We start from the raw sequence: 24,203 nt of genomic DNA on the forward strand, positions 1-24,203 counted from the left end.
AAGAAAGACCCCATCCACTTAGCAGCTCCTTGCTGCCTGCTACGTGTGCAGCCAAACCAAGCAGCTTCAGGTACATGAGAAAGCTCTCTGTGGAGCTTGTCATGCACCCAGACCAAGCAGAATCACCTCCCATCACATCAGCTAATGCGCATACATGTGTATGTGGCCCTGTTGGATTCTTATGCCTGGGTTTCAGCCTGCAATGGGAGCACTGGAGCTGCCTTAAAGCATTTTGCAAAAGTGCTGTTTGAAGCAGTTTGAACTTTTCTTTAAAGTGAGTGGGTGGGCAGTGGCCATGGTAGCAAGTTGGGCGGCATAGAGGACTCTCCTCCATCGCACTACCCCTACGTGCTCATAGGTAACCCACAGATTATATCCAAAGCTGTTTGTGGGAAGTAATGCTGAGGGTATTTTCAATGAAGTCAGCTATTAAAAGTTCTGTGTTTTCTACCTATGCCCTCAATACAAGCCCTTGATGTGGATAAGCAGGTTTATGTTCATGTATATCATATGTTCTTACCATATTGCTGTTTAAGCCAATCCACACGGGCTCCTTGTATTTTAACACGTGTAGCAATAAGAACGATTGGATGTATGGATTCACAATGCTGGCAAGCTCTGACTGTATAGAATGACATTTTTTCCTGGCCACTTCCCATGTCATTTTGGGGCCAATGAGAGAGTAACTGCTGTTCCCAAAAACAGTATAGCCAGAGGCTGAAATTGTCGTTTCAGGGTGTGATAATGCAGGGTCTATAGGAAAGTAATAAAGAGAAAAGGCAGAGATCAGTTTAGACTGTACACCATCCTAAAATTTGATTTCACTTGATACTGAAATTTCAGAATGCCATTATCTCCTAAGTTTTAACATCTCAAAGTACTAAAAATCTGAAGTGAAACATTTAAAAACCTTGAAAATCAACATTTTAAAAGTTAACAATTACAGGAAAGTTCTAGTTAGAGATTATATGGATGTGGCCTCAGAATATATTTTCTTTACAGTTACAAAAAAGTCAAATTCTTAACATGTAATCAACAGGACCTTTTGAAACATATCTTCATTTCTTTCCAGAGAAGTCAAGAGATTTCAATTAATTTCCTATCTGCCATTCTTCTCAGATGATAAAACTTTAGTTCAGTCATTCAAAGTGGACTTTCTTCTTATATTCAAATGAATTTGCATAGGTCATAGGAGAAGCCTATCACTTTGAACAGGGCTAGATACAACAACATTAAACTGAAAAATCCTGTGCCAGCATCCTCCTCCTGCCTGTCCTAGAGATGATGTGTAAAAAATAAGGCATATAATTGTGGCAACTCTTTGGCATTAGAGTTCACCTCTTTGCATCTATAAAAACAGGTTCTCGTGACTGCTGCTCCCCTAACCCCTGCCAGGTGATTTATACTGGCGAGTGTGGAATCTCTTATGCATTAAGAGCTTTCAATGTTGTTTTCTTTTTGACCAATATGGCATGGAAAACTGGCTTTGGATTCTATCAGGCAATCTGAATTTTTTTAAAAAATTCTGTTACTTCTGTTTGAAAAACATACCAGTGTTTCTTTGGCAAATGTAGGATTTTTTAGCAGAACATGGTCCATCCTTCCAGTTTCCTGCCTGCTTTTCAGGCTCCTTCATCATAAAAACACAGTCTTCCTAAGAAATAAAAATATAACAAAGGAACAAGTAACACAAGAGCCACCTATAACATTAGGGTTTGATTATTTTGTAACATATTATGCTTTTCTACTACTTAAACTAGATGAAAATATTAATCTATACTTTTTTGAGCCAAGTTTGTAGATTATTATTTCTCACTTCTTATAATGTCCTGTTGAACCCAGCCCAGAAACAAGCTCCACCACTTAATGACTTCACAATCACCTCTGTGATTCCAGATCAGCGATGGTGTGAGGTTCACACCAAAACCTGACTAAACAGACAGTGCAAGTTTGACAGCAACAGGTATCCTATCTCTGAACCCTACTTCTGGGAAGGAATCTGTAACTGATGCATGCTGATGTTTTCAGGAAGTGCGGTAGGGTAGCAGGGCCAGCTATAAAACTGCTTAGGTGAAACCTAGCTGTTGCTGGTGCAACACCTTTTCAGACTGGCTCCTTGACTTGAGACACCTATGCTTCTTACCTGAATGAACAACTCTCCTTGTTTTCTCATCAGCTCTGCTCTACTAGCAACTCCTCTGACTCACCAGGAAACAGGGAGTCTTTCAGTTTCAGTGTTGGCGGGAATAGTACACAATGAGTACCCCAACCAGTAAGATACATTTCCACACAAGCGGTGTATTCAGTTAGTGCTAAGGTGAATGTTCCATCAGCACAAGTATTTCTTCTTGTGCAAAGACTCTCCTCCCTGGAAGAGAGGGGAGTGGTTGTGGGCGGGAGCCCGAGCTCCGCCCCTGGCCGGGGGCCTTAGCCCCCGCCCCTCCTCACCTGGCTGGTGCCCACACCCACCGGAGGCAGCCAACCAGGTGTCTCTGGTGGGCGTGTTTAGCAGCTTAATGCTGCGGCTCCAGCTCCGCCTCCTCCTCAGTCGTCGTCGTCCACAATAGAACCTTCTACCTGTCTCCTTCCTCCATGTGCTTCCTACATCAGTTGATGGGGTTCCCCAGTGCTCTGGAGTAGATTTGGGGATGGCATAGTGAGATGAGATGGGGGAAATCCTCCTTTTTTTGCTAGAGCTGATCCTTGCCAGCCAAAATGTAGTTGAATATTGTGCTATGATGATGAATCAGAGATAATGTGAATTACTATATGTCTAAGAGTAAGGTGCCCAGAAGGGCACTGCCTGAAAACTGGTCTGTAAAAAGAATAGTAGTAATTGTAGAGTTTTTAAGTAGTGGTAGGGAACTGGACCTGGTCAGCAGACACTTTGAAGCCCTGACAATCAGCTGATGATTACAACTTCAAAGTGCTGCTTGGGACTCTTTGCAAGCCCTTAGCAAATAAAATAAGAACTATTCATTCTCTGTGCACAACATGTACATTTATAACAAATTCTGAGGAAAGTCTATGGCTGGCACTAAAAATGAACAAACTAGGAGCCAGATGAAGATTTGATGGGAGAGTGGTACATAAAATGGGTTTTCTGAATAAGTAGTCTCACTGCAGGATGCAGTACAGAAGACTTTTTTTATTTTGGGGTGTGGGGGAACCTTTGCAGGCAGTACTTACACTCCGAAAAAGTGGAAAACCTTTGGCCCAGTTTAAATAGTGGACTCCACTTCCATCTGTCCACAGAAATGTGTGCTCCGAATGAATATCATTCAGTCCAATCCAAGCATCAGTTGAAGCACTTTTTAAATGTACCGTGAGGAATGCTGAATAAAAACAAAAGACACGTTTCACCGTAAAAGATTTGACAAACACATCCCCTTAACCTATAAGTGAACCAAGATTCCAAGTTGTTCACATCTATTCTGGCCATGTAATTAAAGCATTTTATGACCAAGTATATTGCTGAGAGGTGTATGGGGTGTTACGGGGTGGATAGCACCTCTGGTGGGGGGCATGTCGTGCTCCATCTGGGATAGTTTGTCCCACCTTTGGTCCCCACCCTGCCCTCAGCTCTCACCTGTGGCTCCTAGAAGCTTTCAGCATGCAACAGCAGCCACACCCTGGCAATGGCCAGGTGAGGGTAACTGATGGATCTCAAACCCTCAATGAATTAGGCCATTGGTTGTCAACCTGTGTGCCATGGCATGCTGGGGAGACTTGAGGATCATCCAAGGGAGCTGCAGGGGGCCCATCCTTTAATTAACTTGCAGCCCATTATCTTCCTGCATCTCTCTCTCTCCTCTGTGGCCATCCTTCCTTGAGTCCTCCTCCTCCTGGATGCCTCCCAGTCATTTCCCAGATTCCTAGTTTCTGTGCCCTCCCCCTCCCCCGGTTCTCCATTTCTGGCGGGCCAATTTGGTGCAAGGTGGAGATTCCCTGGTGGCTGCCTTTGTCTAATGTTAAAATGCAGGCAACTGGGGGGTTTATACTACAGTGACGTTGGAGGGGAAGGTTTTACTCAGGAATAAATCTGCACTTTGGAGAGCCTGTCCAAGTACATGAAGGGGCTGCCAATGTGGGAGGAGGGATGGCGGTTGAGATCTCTCCAGCAAGGGAGGCAAGGAGGCAGTAAAAAGTAGCTTGCATGCCTGTGTCATCAGGCAGTGTAGGCAGCAGCCTATAGGCCCCACACCTTTTAGGGGCCCCATGACAACGAATCAAAATAATATTGATTTGATCTTGAAAGAAAATTACAACCAAGCTTTCTTAGTTTAATGTTATCCCACTATATCACGCACATGAGGGGCCCCCTGAGATTTTGACTGCCTAGGGGCCTCCACTGGGTTTAATCTGGGACTTTGTGCCATTTGCAAAAACGGGGTTGTTTCCATCCAAGCTCGCAAGTAAATCCCAACAGAGTTCAATGGGGCTTCCTCCCAAGTAAAATGTTCATGAATTGGGGACCCGAATGGCTAAAGTCATATGTGTATGTAAGGAAGGAGGGAACTCTGTGCATTGCAGCAACACTGCCCTGGTTTCCAGCTCCTCCAAGTCACAAGCAGTTAGTCAAGTTACCTGAGTGGCAAGGGCAGGAGCCACATTGTAGCAGTTCCTCTGGCATGAGGAGAAGTTGAGCAGGAGGTCTTGGACCTCTAAAACTTTAAGTCCATAAGAGCAATATGTTTTAAAAGAACTGACCTTGAAAAGCTTTGCTTGTTATAGAAGCCAAGTTTCCTCCTTGTTTTTTACAAGCAGTTCGTGCATCAGACCAATTTTTTCTGTCTTCTTCATTAAACCCAAACAGTTGGAAGCACTGGGGGAAAGAATACAAACTCAAAACTCTCATCAATCATGATATGGTTAATGAAATCAACAATCATGAAATGGTACTGGAGTAGCAGACATGGATTATTTAATGACTTCAGAGAGGAATCAGAAATCTGAGATTTGTTGACTAGGGTTATCATAGAGTGGAGGATGGGGCAGAGGTGCCTACCTGCTGCAGGTTGGGGGAGAGACTCCCTGGCAACTACAGCTATATCTGCTGATAGCTCTACAAGTGTAGATTTACCACTGATAGGAGTTTACAAAGGAGTGATTGAATAACATATTCTTTTACTTTTTAATTGTATGCATTTTTGTAATATACAGCCCACTCGCAACTTGCGCTGGGGTTACGTTCTGAGGTTTGTGCAAACCCCAGAATTGTGTATAGTCAGAATATTTTGGAACAGCCCACACACCTTTTGGAAGCTTTGCACTGAATGGGCCTTGCCCCCTTTGCAGGGCAGAGCAGCTGACCAGCCACCAAATGTGTGAGGCTGCCATCATGCAAGTTGACTGTAAAATTCATTGTAAGCTCTGTAAAGAGCCCTTGCATAGAACTGTGGACACAGAGAGCAATCTCTGCATTGTCATAAGCTCATTGTATGCACTATAATAACTGAGAAGGGACAATATACCAGTTAGTCACTTTCCAGTATACCAGTATTTCCAGTATACCAATTCCAATATACCAGTGCAGTCACTTTCTTAGTTACCTTGTTATTAAAAAAAAGCCAGCCATCAGCACAGGCCCCAACAGGTACAGGCATTGTGGGAGCAACAGTTGAACGGACAGAACTGTTATGCCTTTCACAGATGAATTTATTAGCAGTACCACAATTTGTATCATACCATAAACCTGAAAGAGGAATTATGTCTTGATCAGTAAGATTAAATCACTCCCAAGTGAAAAAGCACACAGAGACCTTCAAGTATATATTGCAAATGAAAGATTGGTAACAACAAAGAGCAGCCACCACTTTTCTGAAAATAGAGCTTGTGAGAGACACCATACTGTTCCTACATTCTGTGGTATATGTCAATCATTCCAATCTGCGGTCTGCAAGCACATGATACAGAAGCCATGCTGAAATTAAACCTCTGTTGGTTAAGCCTCAAAGAGAGCCTGTCCATGAACTCTGTGTTGTTTTAAGTTCCATATTGGATGGAAGGGGGATTATGTATACAGGAAGTCCTTGTTTTGCACAGGGGTTACATTCCGGACCCCTGCAGGTGTTTGTGGAATGTGCATAAGCCTGCTCTGTCCCATTCCCCCTCTTTTCATGACATCTTTAGGACATTTTGGGGCTACTTCTGGGTGCAGTGCTGTGCATGCGTGCATAATTGCACGTCATTCAGACACGCCTAAAACGGTTGTCGCCTGTAAATGTAATACGCAATTATCAGTGCTTTTTTTCTGGCACTCAATGGTACGCAGAACTGGCACCACCCCCCCCCCCAATCTAGCGTGGCCTCCAGCCACGAGGCCCAGTCAGCATCTCTCTTACACAGCATTTTCCTTTCTGTTTCAAAAAACCTTGTGCTTCTCGCTGCTGCTGGTCTCCAGCCTTGGAGTCCATGGGACTGCAATCTCATAGTCTAGTCGGGAGGGTTGTGGGCATTTCCTGGGACTCTTTGCCACTGAGGTGGTAGCAAAAGCAGCTGCTCAGGGCCGAGGCTGGTATGAAAGGAACGATGAGGATGCCGAGCAGCCATGGGAACTGTCACTAATGCAGGAGGGCAAAGCTTGGGAGCGGAGGAGGCCCAAAGCCTGCAGGGCCAGTGAGTGGGTGCATCGCTGTGTCATACAGTGGCTGAAGCATCCCATTCCCTCTTATGTATGGCGATGACTGTCCCCAGCTAGGAGCTCCCACTGCTCCACCTACCCTGAGGCTATTTCCTCCCTTTGTGAGTCATCCCTGTCTTCTCTGCGTTGGCTCTGTCTCCGCATTAGGTGACAGGAGAGAGGGAGGCTTCAGGTGTGTTAGTAACACTGAGAGGTTTCTTTATCCTTCAGCATAATCTCTTTCAGCTCTCTGGCCCAAGAAGGGTACTTCATGGTGAGTACCAGCACCTTTTTTTCTAGAAAAAAGGCACTGGTAATTATCCAGAATATAAACTGCTTAAAGTCCCAGAGTTAGTAAAGTAGCATATATAAAAGTCCATGTGGCAGTTCCAAAAATCTCTCTTACTGTATAAACTTGTCCACATGATAAATATATAGTGTCTTTTAAAATATTTTAATATCCTGTCATATTCAAAAGAAGACAATTAAAGAGCTGTAAAACAATTGATTTCCACTCCCATTTAATGTATATTTATGGATGGAATAGTCACTGTAACTACAGATTCAACATGTGATAGGTATTTATTGTCAAGTTTGCAGATTCTTATGACCCCTCCCCCAAATGATAAACTTTTATTCTACTTGCCTGTGATAGCCTTCATAGCAACACATGTTTCATCATCATTTCCAGAGTTAGGTTCACCAGGTGCCCAGGACGCATAGGTCACTGGAGTTTGATCCAACCAGCTATAGAAAATAGTAAGAGAAAACGGGACAGAATAATGTAATTTGCCCTTCATTTACATTGCATACTTTTAGACTTCCGGGTTAGCGCCATCGGCTAATGGCAGATTCCCTCCGAGCTCCGGAGGGAATCGGCTTCATAGGAGTTGGGTCTTGCCGCGGTGGTGACGCGGGGACCCTCAGAAATCACAGGCGGTGAAGCCTGTGAACTTGGTGACTCGGCGGGCACCATTTGCGCCCCCCGACCCGCAAAGGAGCCTTTTTAAAGGCTTCGGAACGGGGGACGGGGTGAGTGGCGCGGTGCTGAGAGTCGACTGCTTCTCCTGCGGAGTGAAGCCGCATGCCATGGTCGGAGAGCGCTGACTTCTTCTTGTGAACAATTGGACTTTAAAAGCAACAACCCGTGAGTAGTACGGAAATTGGATTTATAAAGGGAATTTTTTTTTTTGAATTAGGCACGATCGGGGAAGGCGCAAACAGGAAGTCCGTCTCCCTGTCTTGTAAATAATCTAAAGCAAGGATCAGCTAACTAAGGTCGAGAGAATTTTTTCTTATTTATTGGATAAAGGACATTAATTTCACGATTTGACAGTACAAGTAATTTTACTGGAGGATAAGAGTTAATTTTGGGAGCTGAAGTGTCACCCCCCCGGACCCGGGAGTGATCCGCGAGAGAGCCTGTTGAAGAGCTATTGAAGAGTTTGACAGCTGTCAAATTAGCTGTCAAAGCTGAAAAAGAGAACTTTGTTTCTGTTGTCTCTGCTGGTTATATTTGTTACAATTTGGTTATAAATTGTTGAAAACAAGGAAGAACTGATACAAACTAACTTTGACTTTTGGAATTGAACTGGAAGGAATATTAAGTAACCAAAATCCCTCTAGAGGGGGTTTTGGGACATTACAAGAATGGCTGAAGGAGGGAAAATACAAGCTAAACTGGACAGAGTCTTTGTTCTCTTGGGAAAGTTACAAGGCCAAATTGATGTTTTGGCTACAAATGTTGCAACTCTGGACTTAACAGTAAATAAACTCATTGAATTTGATAAAGATTTGACTCAGGAAGTCTATGCAGCTGGACAAGAAGAGAAACTAGAGAACTTTGAGAGTGTGGAGAAAGAGATATATGTTGCTCCTGAGGAAAAGGAAGGAGGAGCTGCAATGTTGCGGATGACAAAGGAGAGCCAGAGGCCTGTCAGGATGGCTACAAAGGAAAATAAGAACTGGATGATGAAAATCTGGTCTGAATTGGAGATTGAAGAATGGAGAGATCTCCTTATGTGGAGATCTGAAGATCTATGGATTACAAATTTGATTAAGGTGGAAGTTGGAGCTTTGGGGACATTTGGACTTAAAAGGAGTAAGAAACAAGATTTGGGCTCCACTTCTAAGCATGGAGGTCTGGCTGGAAGAAATATGGACCCTATCGAGACAGAGCTTCTCCGAGATCTGGTGTTTAATACTAAGGACTATCAAAAAAACCGGCAGAGAGGAATTGAGAGAGAATTAAGAGCCTCGGACGTGAGGTCTCCAGGCTGATAGTAGACTAGGATTGATGGTCATTTGTTGGAGATCGAAACTGGGAAAGAGGGGGGTGGGGTTTTGGGAATCCAAAGGGTGCATAATTATAATCTGGTTTTTTATTCTGTTTTGTTATTAGTATGAAAATTGGGGAATTCGTGGAAGGGAATTTGGGTCGACTTTAGAAAAAGGTTTTAAGAATGAGTACTGATGTACAAATATTGATGTTTATAAGGTAAAATTGGTTTTTCTTTTTTCTTTTTTTAAAAACGAGCTAAATATAAAAAGGTCAAGAATTGGGGATAAGAACTTGTTGAACTAACAATTTGAATTGGAATATAAGAAGGGGAGGTGTGGGGAAGTCAGGGAAATATGTTATAGAAAATAAGGATTGTAAACTTTATGTGTTTTTAACTCTTTTGTTTTTTTTCTTTTTTGATTTTTTAATGTATCAAAGTGAAAATCTCAATAAATATCTTTATATAAAAAAAATACATTGCATACTTTTACAAAAGAAATATTGGGGGGCAGGGTTGTGGGGAGTTAGCAAAGGGAACACCAGGCTGATAAACTATTTAGCAAAACTGAGCATTTAACAATATTAATTTACAATGATAAAGAATATTATTTACACTGTTATTTCATTCTTATTTGTACTGTTTTATTGTTGTTAGCCGCCCTGAGCCCGGCTTCGGCTGGGGAGGGCGGGATATAAATAAAATTTATTATTATTTATTATTATCACCAGGCTTTGCATCTCTTGGTGGCACTGTATATATCTAGCATTACTTTTTCTCCTTTTACCTTTAGAGGGACTTTCTTTAAAATGCAGGGTCTCATGATTAGCAGCCATAGCAATTTCTAAGGCTAAATATGGAAACACAAGAACCTGCTCACTGAGCTCCTTTGTCTTCTTGTCTTCTTAAGAGTGGTCATGTGCCCCATTTTAAAGTGAACAGTCCTTTATCTGACAGGCTTTTAGGGGACAATCTTTTATTTGAAGATCTGTCCACTATAAAGCTGGTTTAAAGAACCCCAGGTCTCCTGGTCATTCTCTTTCCTCAGCATGGTGAGATGGATTGAAAATATAATGAAATTATAGCAATTATTTATAAATTCATACATACAATTATAAAACATCCCAAACAGGACTTATTCAAATCAGTGCCTTCTTTTGTTCCCTGCCCCTGCTTTTTGGTAATGCAGTTCCTCTTTTCTTTATGATGTCTAAGTGGCCTCTCTATGTCTTTCCAGGATTGTACCTTTCTGACTCACTCTGACCTCAGCCATGGCCTAGCCCTATAAAAATAAAAATAAAATACCTATGACTGGCAGGTAGAAGTAAGGGGCCTGTCAGTTACTGGGGCCGTTTAATTAGAGTAAAATGATATGCCTGTATTTTATAGGTAGAATGTAATATTTATATTTGAAAAATGATTAAATTGGTTCTTCTTTTACATAAAAGCCTCCTTTCGTGGCTGTAATCTTCAAGCCTGAGGGGAAGCAGTAGTGAGGAAGATCTGAAAAAATGCTTGTTGGTGGGGGAGCAAGCGGCAGCTTGCCTTTGCACTGCTTCTTTGCCAACTCAAATGGAATGGGGGGGGGGAGTATACCAGGTGTGGAGAAGTATGGCAACAATGAACTCTCAGCTCTCTCCATGAGGCAAGGTGAAACCATTTGCCTCAGGTGGCAGATCTGACCCATGTCCCACTCCCATCATTATGCAGCTGCCACCCCACTGGGGCTTCACCTGTGCCACTGCCACCACAGCACTGTTGCTCATGCTGCTGCCACTGCACCCTCTCTGCCGCTCTTGCATTATAATGCAGATGCAGGCAAGGGTGCAGCTGCTGTGTCAGGACTGGCAGCAGCATGGGCACAACAGCAGGGGCAGGGAGGGTGTGGGAAGGGAGCTTAGATCTGTGGGGGGTGCTATCGTGGGGGTGGTGTTGGGGTGTTTTGCCTACAATGACATAATATCTTGGGCTGGGCCTGGTTCTCAGTCTCTTGCACTGGAGTCATAAAAGGCCATCAGTATTAGAGGGAGGATGTCATGGGAGAGGGAGAGTATCAGTGCTGCAATGTTCAGAGCATGGCTGGGAGCAGAGCAGAAGGGCAGAACTAGGAACACGCCACATCCAAGCTACATACAATAGCCATAGAAGTCAGGCAGATAGAGTGGTGCCCTCTTCCTCAACACATGAAGAAAGAGGGTGGTGCCCCCAAAAGCTTTGGAGGAAACGGCATAATAAGTGAGAAGTTCCATGCAAATGAAAGAGACAAGGGTGTGATGCCAGCCTGGTGAATTGTAACATTGTAGTTTTAGATTGTCCTGAGACCTTATGGTTAAGGATGGGTAAAACACGTTAATAATAATAACAAGGCCAACAAGAACTAGAATGCATAATTCTGGGTCTGATAGAGCCAGGGGCAAGTCAGAGTAGAACAGCGGAAGGAATAGAGGGAAATACAACTTGCAAAGCTAAGAAAGGTAGGTCAAGTGATTAGAATGGCTACTGAGATCTTTGAGCAAAGGGCCCACCAGTTAAGAATTAGCCTGTGGTTCTGTAGACCCTTTGTAAAGTCTACTTTAACAGAGCTAAATAGTCAAACAGCTAAATTGGCTGAACTACAATATCCAAATCCCTGTTGGGCTCTCACTGACATAGCAGAAGGAAAGGTGGTATAGGACTTTTATTCTCTATCCTTTTCCGGCTACTCCCCAAACTATTTCACTTTTATTGGAGACATAAGTTTTACCACCTTGTGGGGGCATGCTGGGGGCTAAGTGCTGGATCCTTAGGATCAAAGCCTTCCCCTGGTATGTCCCTTGCATGTATGCATTCATTCCAACACTGGGCTTTGATGTCAACAGAGCAAGGGCTGTGAAAGTTTCTGAGGTAGCACAGAGGAGGTAACTGACAGTCTTCCTCTCTAAGGTTAGTCTTCCCTAGCCACCATCCCTAGACACCATTACAGGAACCATAGGACTGCAGAGTCAATCTATATATCTGGGAGATTAATTGAATCAGTTTAGAGAAAGATGGTGAATATAACATCCTTCTATCCAGGTTATTTAACATTAACCTAGATATTATCTAAGAAACTTAGTATGATTTACATTTTTTTAAAAAGTTGTTGACTTACCCAAACTCTCCATCAAGACCCACAGTTAAACCAATGTAAAGGTCACCAGAGTGAGTTCCATAATAGTTGTTCTATAACATACAAAGGAAAAATGGGGAGTAAATGTAACAATAAAGTAATCAGATATATTTACAAATCAGCCAATACAAAAAGAGACTTGTAATTATAAACATAACATGTTTGTACTTTATTAAAACATAAATAAAGCTTTCAGTTAAAAGAAATTAAAGCCTGTCAGCTAAAATTAGAGAAAACAAGGAAGTTATTTATTATGGATTAATAAACTGATGTACCCGTAATAAGACCACTGGTACTTAACGTGAAAAGGATTTTTGGGTCAATATAAGAATGGGCATTTAGCTCCCTCTAGCAGTCACAGGCAAACTGCAAAATGGAAAAAAAATATTCAAATTCCTCCCTCAGTTTGTGAAAGGCAATAGGCAACTTGGGAGGAAGATTTCTTAAGTGCTGAACTAGGAACTGAGAAATCAAGGTCCAAATCTCCACAGCCATGAAGTTACCTGGGTGACCTTGGGACAGTCACTGCCCAAGTTGTTGTGGGGATTGAATGTAGAAACCAAGAGTCCACCTTTAGCTCCTTGGAAAAAACCCCAGAGGAAAAGCAGTCTGACTTTGTTTTCTTTTGTTTGGTTGCTTCCTTTAATAAAGAAGGGAGAGGGAGAAAACTGATCTGCCTTTCCTCTGCTGTGGGAGAGGGACAATGAGGGGAGGGGGGAAAGAGTGGTGCTTCAACTGGCTCCGGAGTCCCTCATAAAAACAAGACAGAAGCCAAGCTGTCATAGAGAGATAAAACATAACAGAAGAGTGTAGTGGGGCTGTTGCAGGTTGCAAGTTGGGGGAATGTATGTGAGGGAATATATGTGCGTATGTATAAAATAAAAAAATCTTTAACAACAAGGGAAAGCAACACACTACAGTAACACAAACAAGGAGATACAGAAATAATACAAGCCTATAGTGAAGATGTAGAGAGTCAAGAACAGACTGCTTTCCTGAGGCAAAATTGAAGAAAAAAATCAATCTGGATTGTGCTCTAACCTATCTTGTATATACATTTTTTTTCTGATGGTGAAGAGTCTCTCTGTTTTCTTTTGCTGTCATGTGTCTGGCTTCTCTTTCCCTTCTTTGGCTTGTCTCAATATAAAACTGGCTTTCAACGAGGGAACAGTTTGGATTACGGTACTTCTTTCCAGCTTGCAATTTTGACTGCAACTGCTAGAGGGACCTAAATACCCATCCTTGACATCAGCTCAAGAGCCCCAAGAGAACAGATGGTTTACTGAAGATTTTTAATTATCTGTAGTATAAATTACAGTGCAGCCTATGCCACCTGCTTTCATGTCATAATGCTGCCCATTTCACTTCACTCTTCCACTTAGTGAGTTGCACTTCTTTGTCTTCTAAATGAAGAGATGGGGAAGGAAAATTAGACAAGCAATGAAAAAGAACTAGAAGAGAGAAAGGATAAGATGGATCTATAAAGAGGGTTTCATAATGGATCTAGACAGAGCTTTTTTTCAGCTGGAACTCACCGGAACTCAGTTCCAGCACCTCTCAGGTGAGCACCATTGCCATTATAAGAGAACAAGGGAGGCATTCATGGTGAGTTCCATTCCTGTTTTTCTAGAAAAATAGTGCTGGATGTAGAGAAAAGCAGGAAGGGAGGTTGGGGAGGTGAAGGCAGAGGGTGAAACCCTGAGTGATAAGCCCACTATGCTTTCATTATAGGCCCCTGATAATCTGTAGAGAAGCTCCTCTTCCCAAACATTTTGTTTGTGTATTTCCCTCATGTTTCTTTGAAAATTGTATATTGCTGGATAGAATATTGAACTTTCCTGGCATGAAAATTAAATGCTTAGGCACAAAAATACATTTTGACCTATTGCTCTGCATCAGGCCTAGATCTGTGATGATGATTTGGGTGAATGGATCATATTCCCCCCCCCCCCCATTCTCACTTCTTTGTCAGTGTCTTACACTTCAATTGAAGTACATGACCACATGTATAAGATTAAGGTTCTGGTGACCCTATCCAGAAGAAAATGTTTAGCAGGCATCAAAATAGCCACAACCCATCATTCATCTGGTTCTTTTTTTTTTTTAAACCAAGCTGTACTTCATTAGGAAAACATATGTTCCAAATATTTCTTACGTATTTCCACAAAAACTTTCTTTCAGTTTCACTTTCAATGACAGTAAGATCTCCACCATGCTTCTTGCACAATGCTCGTGCTCTTTCTGCAGATGTACTTGTATTACTGACATAGTACTCATGTTCCTCATACAAAATCCAGCCATTATCTATTATTTTGAATGAATAGTCTGCAAAAGAAGACATATTTTTATTTATCTTATTTAAAGTAGTTCTTAAATACCCTTCACCAAATGATTCCAGAGAGTTATACAGAAATATGCATAATGGTAATTCATGCAATCAGTGCTATAACTAAGAAACTTTATTGATATTAATGGGGATCTCCCCTCCTCTACATTAGACAATCACGCACATCGGTTCAGTTTGAAACACACAATCAACACCCCCCCCATGCATTTCTTATTGCTGGTTCACACTGTAAAATTAATTTAAAAACAAAGCAGTTTAGTTACCATGATACTATATTTTATATATAAAATGAGACCTATTTATTTATTTTATTTTTATTTATTGAATTTATTTACCTCCCCAAACCCGCAGGTCTCAGGGCAGTTCACAAAATAAAATCACAAAACCACAAAACATATAATCAAAATAAAACCACAAAACATATAATCAAAATAAAAATAACAACCCAATAACACACACCCCCAAACAGATTTATGAAGGGCATAGGATGTCAATCAAATCAACCAAAGGCCTGGTTAAAAATGAATGTTTTTGCCTGGTGCCTAAAGATGTATAATGAAGGAGCCAGACAAACTTCCCTGGGGAGAGCATTCCACAGACAGGGAGCCACTGCAGAGAAGGCCTGTTCTTGTGTTGCCACCCTCTGGACCTCTCGAGGAGGCACACAAAGAAGGACCTCACAAGATGATCTCAGGGCTCGAGTAGGTTCATATGGAAAGAGGCAGTCCTTGAGGTATTGTAGTCCTGAGCCGTTTAAGCCTTTGTAGGTCAAAACCAGCACTTTGAATTGGGCCCAGTAACAAATTGGTAGCCTGTGCTTTGGCGGGCAAGGTGCTTGAGAGTTTGGTGGTAATTCATCTGCAGTCTTGAAGGAACTAGTTAACTTGGCCTATTTCTGTCTAGATTCAGGTCTAGATCTGGAACAGCCATAGTTTCCCTGACAGCCCCCTGACAGATGACCTTATTTGGGAGAGGGACAGAGAGTGTGTGACTCCATTAGTCTTGCACTGAAGGTGCAACAAACCTTCAGGCAAGTAGCCAGCTTTTTTGAAGATCTGAGCTAGAGAGCCTCTTGAGGCTCCCCAAAAGTCTGCTGGAGTGTGCTGGCAAGTGGCTAATTGGCGTACCTCAAGCTATCAAAGTCACAGTGGAGGAATGGTGAGAAGAAAGGGGTGGAGTGATTCTACATTCCAAAACTGCAATGTTTCTACTCTAGACAATTTGGGTGACAAAGGGAAATGAACTAAGCAGATTATGGGGGAGGAGAAGCAGAAAGGGAAGTTATAAGGATATAAGGTACAGTGGTACCTCTGGTTACGTACTTAATTCGTTCTGGAGGTCTGTACTTAACCTGAAACTGTTCTTAACCTGAAGCACCACTTTAGCTAATGGGGCCTCCCGCTGCTGCTGCGCCGCTGGAGCACGATTTCTGTTCTCAACCTGAAGCAAAGTTCTTAACCTGAAGCACTATTTCTGGGTTAGCGGAGTCTGTAACCTGAAGCGTATGTAACCTGAAGCGTATGTAAGCCGAGGTACCACTGTACAGCAGTCAAGGAAACTTGACGCTTAGGAGCACAGGAAGCTACTTTATACCTCCAGCTAGCTCAGTTTTGTCAACAGTGGCTAGCAGTGGTTCTCCAGACTTTGTAAGGAATCTTTTCCAATCCAACCTGGAGATGCTGATGGTTACTTCAACACTCAAATGATGTGCTTTACTGATGAGCTAAAGGCATCCCTTCTAGAGGTGAATCTTAACAAGTTCAGCAAGCCCATACCAAGGAGAATCTACTGACAGAACTTTCAATGGCTGAAGAAAACTGCTGGGACAATCCCACCCCCACCTTCCCCAACACTACTTAGGACCTACTTGTCCCAAGAGAAGGCAGAAATTTGGGTGCCCAGACTATGGAGCACACTTATCTTTCGCTCCTGAGAGAATCATCCTTGACCTGAGAGAGCTGTTAAGGCAGACCCACCCCCACCTTCTATGGTGCAGCTTTAAAAAGACCAATGTGACTTGAGGGAAGGCAGAATCACCCAACATACCAAAATCATTGCTTGGTTCAGGTTTCAACGGTACACCTGAAAAAACAAAGACAAATTAATTATAATGGATTATAGTATCATTTATATTATGTTATTTCATATAGCAAGCAGGAGTTCATAAAAATGAACATAAAGTTTTATTTATAGCATACCACATTTCTACATCTTTGTGGAAACACAGGTAAAACCTAATGTGAAAGAACTATCAATAGCTCTGTACTCACAATAGCCTCAATGGCCTAATTTCTTGTTCTTATTGAAATGGAATAGAGGCGACTCAGAACTTATGCTGGGGTTATGTTCCGGGGATAGCACCTAGAGCCCAAACCATGTATGGTCAAAACATATTGGGTTCAATGGCAGGGGCAAGACGGGGCTTGCCAAAGTATTTTTTTCTAGCCATCCACCCCCTCTTGCAAAGCAGATAGATTAAATGTGGATAATTTGTGAGTGACCTGTGCTTCACATCTCAGACTGTCATAATCTGAACTCTGCAACATTCATAGCAAAGGTTGAATGCATTTCTCGTTATTTTCCCCTCCTCTCAAAAAGGCATGCATCTTAAAAAGCCAGGCTTCAGCAGTGCAGCAAATGAAGGCCTTGTTGGCTTTGTTTAATGGACCGGTAGTAAATGAAAAGGAATCTTACCTCTTTTAATTTGGCAAACCCAACTCAGAAAACTGTCACAGTGGAAAGGGATCCAACGATTCCAATTCTGTCCTATTCCTCCACATTTTGCATTTGGTGCATAGAAAAACCAAGGGCTCCTCATTTCAAAGTTTAGCTACAGTAGAAACAAACTTTTCTTATTCTTATTGTTTTTAAAATTCGTCCGTGGCAACATACCAAAAAGGAGACAGACTTACAATAGCAGTCTTAGAATGATTTGTACCCATGTGAACATCTACATATATAGAAAGAAATGGGTTGCCATTTCCTTATTAATACTGTGTGGGTGCAGGATAACATTACTCTTATACCTAAAGAGGGACAAGAGTTGACCTTAATAAAAAATTATTGACCAATCTCATTACTGAATAATGACTATAAATTATTTCAAATGATTTTGTTAGGAAATTAAAAAAAAATCTATAAGACTTAATATACACCATGACCAAAGCAGATTTTTACCTATCAGACAATTAAGAGACAATGTCAGAAATGTGTTTGAGTATTTGAGCTGTCATAAAGAGAAGCAAGCTGCACTGATTTTTCTGCATGCAGAATTTTTACGTGAAAGAGTAACTGAACTTCAGGATTTGAAGATGGAAAAAATATTGTTTTTAGAGAAGATAGAATGGTTAGATTTTAAGGAATGAATACTATATTTAGCTGCAAGACAGAGATCCAGAAGTCCTTTTATTCTTTTTTATCTTTCTCTAAACATTTCTCTCTCTTTCTCCTCTCTTGCTTTCTCTTTCTTTAGGTTTTCCCTTTTTTGTCTTTTCTTCATTCTGCCTGTGTTCTTTTTTAGATTAAGTGGCTGTTTTATATCAGTAAATTATAAAATGATACTTTGTAATGGGCATGTATTTTTGTATATCAATAAGTAATTTCAAGCAAATCTTGTAGATTGCATACAAGTAATATGTTTAAAGACTTCATTGCTGGATATTTTGAGGCATCTGATCAAGAATTGTATTTTAAAATGAGCTTAAATATATATATATATATATATATTTAAATGTTTGTATCTCTCATGCCAGGCAGAAACCATACTCTGGCAGCTGTTTATCTTCTTGATCAAGGGCCCCCCTGATCTATAGCAGTGCCTCAGGGTTGTAAAAGGAAATTACAGGCTAGGAGCAAAAGGTCACACTGACCATACAAATTACAGAATAATCAAGTTGCAAAACACAATTAAGAGTTGGTAAATAGTAAGAATTATTGTGCCTCCCATTAGAGACTTGAGCCACATTTTCATAAGGTTAAAAGGGCAAATAAACAGCAACTGGACTAGGCAAAGCAGCTCTCTGAAACTGCTCTGAATCTTTAGAAAACTTAGAATTTAGCTTAGCTTTTACTAAGTTCCCTTTCTTCTAAAAACCTATATATGTTATGAAATATATTGGCTTAAATGTAATTATGCAAAGGATTTAGAAAGTAAGAAATGTTAGATTCTTATTTCATAGAATCATAGAATCATAAAGTTGGAAGAGACCACAAGGGCAATCGAGTCCAAACCCCTGCCGAGCAGGAAACACCATCAGAGCACTCCTGACATATGGTTGTCGAGCCTTTGCTTAAAGACCTCCAAAGAAGGAGATCTTTCATAGATGGTGTGTGAGGAGGTGAACCCAAAATATCTGTTTAAGATAAAAATTAGAACCATTAGCCATCTGTTTTGCAGGGAATAGGGCAAGAGGGGCCAAAGGTTATCTGGTAATTAAGGTGCCTGGTCGAGGTAAATGTAAGATATATGACTACTTATTTGCCATTTATAAATAGAAGAAAATATAGCTCTCTGTCTCCCATAAAAGGTAATAGGAAATAGGTGTATCTTTTATGATTGGTTCTAGCAAACAGCCAATAGGAATTTCAACCAGGCTGATTGGACAGAGGCAGCCAAAAGGAGGAGAAAGGGGGCTGGATTGAGGAAATATAAGTGCTGGCCATAATGGCAGGAGGGCAGGCCAGAGCTTGGTAACCATATACCACTGTGCCTCACATTTATTTGTCTGACAAATAAATTATTATTTTAATTTCTCTATTGCTGCGTTGAATATTTCATTCCAGCTAAGCGTTAACCACAACCAGGGTGCTACATTTTATGGTGCCTCTGTGACTCGGATAAGTGGTCTGCTGGAACGCAGCCCCTTCGCCCTAGCGGGCAGGGTACAAGAGGGAGGACCACTAGCTGCTTACCCAGCGCGCACTGGAACATTTTTCCAGGGGAACACAGAAGTCTCGTCTGTCTGATACCCTGCTCACTGGCGGCGACGGACCGGGGGGAACCAGAGAAATAAACAGGGAACCAGCTAAGGGTAAGTGCACAAAGGGTTTTGGCCCTCCAATTAATTAGGAGGAAGAGAAGTCCTGATCAAACTTCTGCGTCTCAGTAAGGGGAAACTGAGTACGCCACATGGCTGGGTACATCAGATGGTGATCTGATGTAGGGAAAGGAAAAGGTTGGGAGGTAGAGTGTGGTGAAGTATCCAGCGCATTGTATGTGTGAGAAAGTACAATCTGTAGCTGACCTAAGTGTGGAGTGGGTACTACTTCGTTTCCCAGTAAGGAGAGTGTGTGAGTGACTGAGTGGATACTTCACAGGCCCATACAATGGGAGTTGGAGGTTCAAAGGGGGAAATACACCTCTTGAATGTATGTTAAATAATTTTAAGAAAGCCTTCTCAGGAGCATATGGAGTCAAAATGACGCCAGAGCGCCTGAGAACGTTATGTGAATTAGACTGGCCGAAACAAAATACTGAATGGCCATCTCAGGGAACCTTTGATATAAATTTAGTAAGCAAACTTTGGTCTAACATCGCCAAAGAAACTGGAGGGTGCCCAGAACAATTTTCATATATAGATTCTTGGCTGAGCACATTAAATAAAAATCCTCCATGGATAAGGGAATGCGAAGTCCAACGATGCAAATTATTGGCTGTAAAAGCCGAAGCTAGGAAAGGAATCTTGCCAAATAAACTCAAACCCATTTTTGAGGGACCAGAGGAAGAGGTGCTTCCACCTCCACCCTATGCTCCACATCGAGGGGAGCCTAATCCAAACACTCCACTAGTTGTAACCCCAAGGCAAGAAAGTGGAATGAATAATGGGGCTGGAGTCACAGAGCTTGATTCCTTGATAGATTATGATAAATATCTTCAGGAGGCATTGGAGTCCTATAATAAAGCCCAAGCAGAAGTGGTTATTCCACCTGTGAGTCCCAGTAGAACTCCATCTACAGTCTCCTTTAGTGGACCAACTAATTGCCCACCCCAAACCCCTGTACATCCAAGTCCTAGAGAATTATTACAGAAGTTACAGGGAGACCTTGATCGGTCAGCAAGCAATACAGCCAGGCGTATAAAGCTGCTAAAAGAACGCCTTGGGACAGATACCATCCCCTATGATTTGAGGCCCCTAGAGCAAAGCGAAGAGAAAGGTCACGTAGTAGCCCCTCTTAGAAGAGTATTTGATGCACTTGAGGAGCCTGTGCTGGTTAACGGGCAACCCGGACCACAGCCACCTCGAACTTCGACCCTCCAGTACATTCCATTCACAACTACGGATCTGATGAATTGGAAAACACACACCCCATCTTTCGCAGAAAAACCTCAGGCTATGATGGACTTGGTGACTTCAATAGTAAATACTCATAATCCTACTTGGACAGATTGTCGCCAGCTCCTAAATACTCTCTTCACCACTGAGGAAAGGAGAGACATAATTGAAAAGGCACAGATATATTTGCATGAGCAGGCCAGAATGGGAAATATTTTTAATATTGACCGTCATCTCCAGGACAACTTTCCCTTGGAAGATCCTAATTGGGATCCAAACAATGCAATTCACCTGGCCAGGCTTACCACCTACCGCCAGACGCTTGTGCAAGGTATCCGCAGGGCATGCCAGAAGCCCACTAATATGTTTAAAGTCTCAGAAGTAGAACAGAAACCTAATGAGAGTCCGGGAGACTTTTTAGAGAGGCTGCAGGAAGCCTACCGTATATGGATTCCTTTTGACCCTGAAGCCCCTGAAAACAGCAGAATGATTACTGCTACTTTTGTGGCCCAGTGCGCTTCTGACATTCGTAAGAAAATTCAGAAATCAGAAGGATGGGAAGGGATGCTGATGAGCCAAATTATGGCCATTGCACACCGAGTTTATCGGAATAGGGATGAGGCTGAGAAACAAGAGAAGAAGAAGTGGCAGAAAGAAAAGATGGTAATGCTGGCCACAGCAGTGATGTGTTACCCATAACACTGTTTCGTGTTCAGTGTGCACCCACAAAAGACTTAAGTTGTCACCTTTTGAGCTCCTGTATGGGAGGCCACCCTCCTTTGTTCAGGATATTCCAGCTGACCTCAAACAAATAGGAGACCATGTGACACAGGGACAAGTGCAATCTCTCTCCCGTGTTTTTGTCTCTCTCCCGTGTTTTTGTTGTTGTTTATCTTAACAGGTGGGCCCTCAAGCACACGCCGTGCAGCATTGCCGAGCCATTCATCCGTTCCAGGCTGGCATAGCGTATGGGTGAAAGAGTGGAAACGTGATCCACTTGCACCTAAGTGGCGTGGACCTTACACCGTCTTGCTCTCTACTCCAACAGCGGTGAAGGTGGCTGAGGTGACCCCCTGGATTCATCACTCCCGTTTGAAGAAGTCCGAAGGCAGTTGGACGTGCAAAGGTGACCCCTCTAATCCTTTTAAAACTGACTCTCTCCAAAAACCCCTGTATCTAGCCCTACGGGGAACGGGCTAGGTCATGGGCAACATTAGACGACCGGCCTGCTGCAGCCACAACCTGGAAGCTGGCTGACCTGCGCACGCCTGAAGCTTGAGGAGCATCTGAACCAGCGATTGTGAACAGGAAGATTCTCTTATACAATTGATTGACTGCCCCACCCCTTTGTGGAACAATTATCAGGGATATTACTCATTGGGGATCCTCGGGATATATGTTTTGGTCTTGGTGGTTTCCCATTTCTGTCACTGGGGGAATTATATTGGGGCTAATATTTTTTTGTTGTCACAATAAGGTAATCTTTTGTGGAAGGAATGCATATACTAGACATCAACATGATTTTATTATTAATCCTGATCCCTTGGGAAGGGGAAGGGTCCTTGAATCTGACCAAATTTGCTAAATATGGATTCCGCCATGACCACAATATGTGGGTAGGCTTAGCTGAGATGGTAGCCAATGTTACAAATAGGACCAATTGCCTTGTTTGCTCTCTTGGGCCAGATGATTCAGAGGGAGGTATGCCCTTATTACCGATACCATTAAATGCCATTGGTATGGTAAGCGAAATGCCACACCAAACAGAAGTACAGAATTTCCCCGGATGGAACTCAACTAAACCAATACGAGTTATACCTGTACAAGGGGAATTCTGTGTACATAAATCATCAGAGGCAGCTGATTCTACCATGGTAGGCTCTTCCCATTGCCACTATACTTGGGATTATATTAAGAATAGTCAAACCTGGGCAAATGGTACTACCTATCGAACTCGGAATACCTTGCCCTGTGCACCTCCTTTTATTCATGCATGGAAAATGGTGTGGAACATAACTGTGACAGCAAAAGGCAATCTAACTTACTGCACTGTGAACTCTGTACCCCTTTTGATATTTCGCCTTATGCACTCCACATACCAAAAACCTCAGACCCGATGGTTGTGGTGGATATGTGGAGAATGGGCATACAAGAAACTCCCTTCCAAATGGAGTGGGACTTGTTTCCTGGGATGGGTATTACCACCAATGTGGATTATGCCCACTAGTTCGGCCAAGCGTACACGAAGAAATGCTGATATTTCTCATATAGCAGGAGGAAGTACCCAAAGTTGGAGCGATACTGATGATTGGCCACCAGAGCGCATTATAGCTTATTATGAACCTGCCTCCTGGAATCCTGATGAGCTCATACAAGGGGCACGGGATCCTATTTATAATCTAAACAGAATAATTCGATTGCAAGCAGTAGTGGAACTTGTAACCAATGCAACGGCCCACAGTTTGAGACTTATTACACAACAGTTGGATGAAAGTAGAGCCGCCATTTTGCAGCTGAAAATGGGAATGGATTATGTGCTTGCCAGGCAGGGAGGCCTATGTGGAGTCTTGAACTTGACAGGGAATGCCTGTTGCTTTAACATTTCTGATAATGGTGAGGCAATCCGTGTGTTGGCTACAAAGATGGAGAGTATAGCACATGTCCCAGTACAAACATGGGAAGGATGGGATATGGGATGGCTCATCAACTGGTTACCTAATGTTGCGGGACTCAAAGGGATACTATTGTCTTGCTTGTTTTTCTTGACGGCAGTAGTAATGGTTTTATGTATGGTGCCATGTATCATTTCATGTTTTAGAAGTACAATTAGCAAGATGATTTCAAATGAAACTTTACCTCATATCATGGCCCTATACAGAGCTTTACCTCAGGAATATGATGAAGGTCAAGCTATCAAGGACACTTGGGATGAAGGTCCTTGAGCTTGAAAGGGGGGGATGAGGCATCTGATCAAGAATTGTATTTTAAAATGAGCTTAAAAATATATATATATTTTTAAATGTTTGTATCTCTCATGCCAGGCAGAAACCATACTCTGGCAGCTGTTTATCTTCTTGATCAAGGCCCCCCCTGATCTATAGCAGTGCCTCAGGGTTGTAAAAGGAAATTACAGGCTAGGAGCAAAAGGTCACACTGACCATACAAATTACAGAATAATCAAGTTGCAAAACACAATTAAGAGTTGGTAAATAGTAAGAATTATTGTGCCTCCCATTAGAGACTTGAGCCACATTTTCATAAGGTTAAAAGGGCAAATAAACAGCAACTGGACTAGGCAAAGCAGCTCTCTGAAACTGCTTTGAATCTTTAGAAAACTTAGAATTTAGCTTAGCTTTTACTAAGTTCCCTTTCTTCTAAAAACCTATATATGTTATGAAATATATTGGCTTAAATGTAATTATGCAAAGGATTTAGAAAGTAAGAAATGTTAGATTCTTATTTCATAGAATCATAGAATCATAAAGTTGGAAGAGACCACAAGGGCAATCGAGTCCAAACCCCTGCCGAGCAGGAA

At 42.2% G+C, this 24,203-nt stretch overlaps 2 protein-coding genes across 2 annotated transcripts in view; one reads left to right on the forward strand and one right to left on the reverse strand.

Moving 5' to 3' along the window:
* Positions 1-24,203, reverse strand: part of LOC128398412 (macrophage mannose receptor 1-like) — a 56,026-nt gene that overhangs the window by 13,105 nt on the left and 18,718 nt on the right. Inside the window, exons 15-24 of the mRNA XM_053359446.1 lie at positions 17,091-17,226; positions 16,443-16,478; positions 14,205-14,374; positions 12,032-12,102; positions 7,269-7,369; positions 5,553-5,695; positions 4,711-4,825; positions 3,190-3,335; positions 1,552-1,654; positions 521-753 (exon numbers count right to left, since the gene is read on the reverse strand). Coding sequence (XP_053215421.1) covers positions 521-753; positions 1,552-1,654; positions 3,190-3,335; positions 4,711-4,825; positions 5,553-5,695; positions 7,269-7,369; positions 12,032-12,102; positions 14,205-14,374; positions 16,443-16,478; positions 17,091-17,226 — 1,254 coding nt within the window. The remainder of the gene's footprint in view (positions 1-520; positions 754-1,551; positions 1,655-3,189; positions 3,336-4,710; positions 4,826-5,552; positions 5,696-7,268; positions 7,370-12,031; positions 12,103-14,204; positions 14,375-16,442; positions 16,479-17,090; positions 17,227-24,203) is intronic.
* Positions 19,544-21,044, forward strand: LOC128398418 (uncharacterized). Its single transcript, XM_053359466.1, has 2 exons — positions 19,544-20,759; positions 20,803-21,044. The coding sequence occupies exons 1-2, from the start codon at positions 19,766-19,768 to the stop codon at positions 20,832-20,834; spliced, it is 1,026 nt and encodes a 341-aa protein (XP_053215441.1). The 5' UTR covers positions 19,544-19,765; the 3' UTR covers positions 20,835-21,044.

The sequence above is a fragment of the Podarcis raffonei genome, chromosome 12 (genome assembly GCF_027172205.1).
Source record: "Podarcis raffonei isolate rPodRaf1 chromosome 12, rPodRaf1.pri, whole genome shotgun sequence".
In the NCBI taxonomy this organism is placed as follows: domain Eukaryota; kingdom Metazoa; phylum Chordata; class Lepidosauria; order Squamata; family Lacertidae; genus Podarcis; species Podarcis raffonei.

Excerpts from the sequence above, each read along its gene's own strand:
- LOC128398418 (XM_053359466.1), top strand. The coding sequence starts at position 19,766 with ATGTTAAATAATTTTAAGAAAGCCTTCTCAGGAGCATATGGAGTCAAA. Across the intron at positions 20,760-20,802 it reads GGTGACTTCAATAGTAAATA|TCTCTTCACCACTGAGGAAA; the intron begins CTCATAATCCTA and ends GCTCCTAAATAC.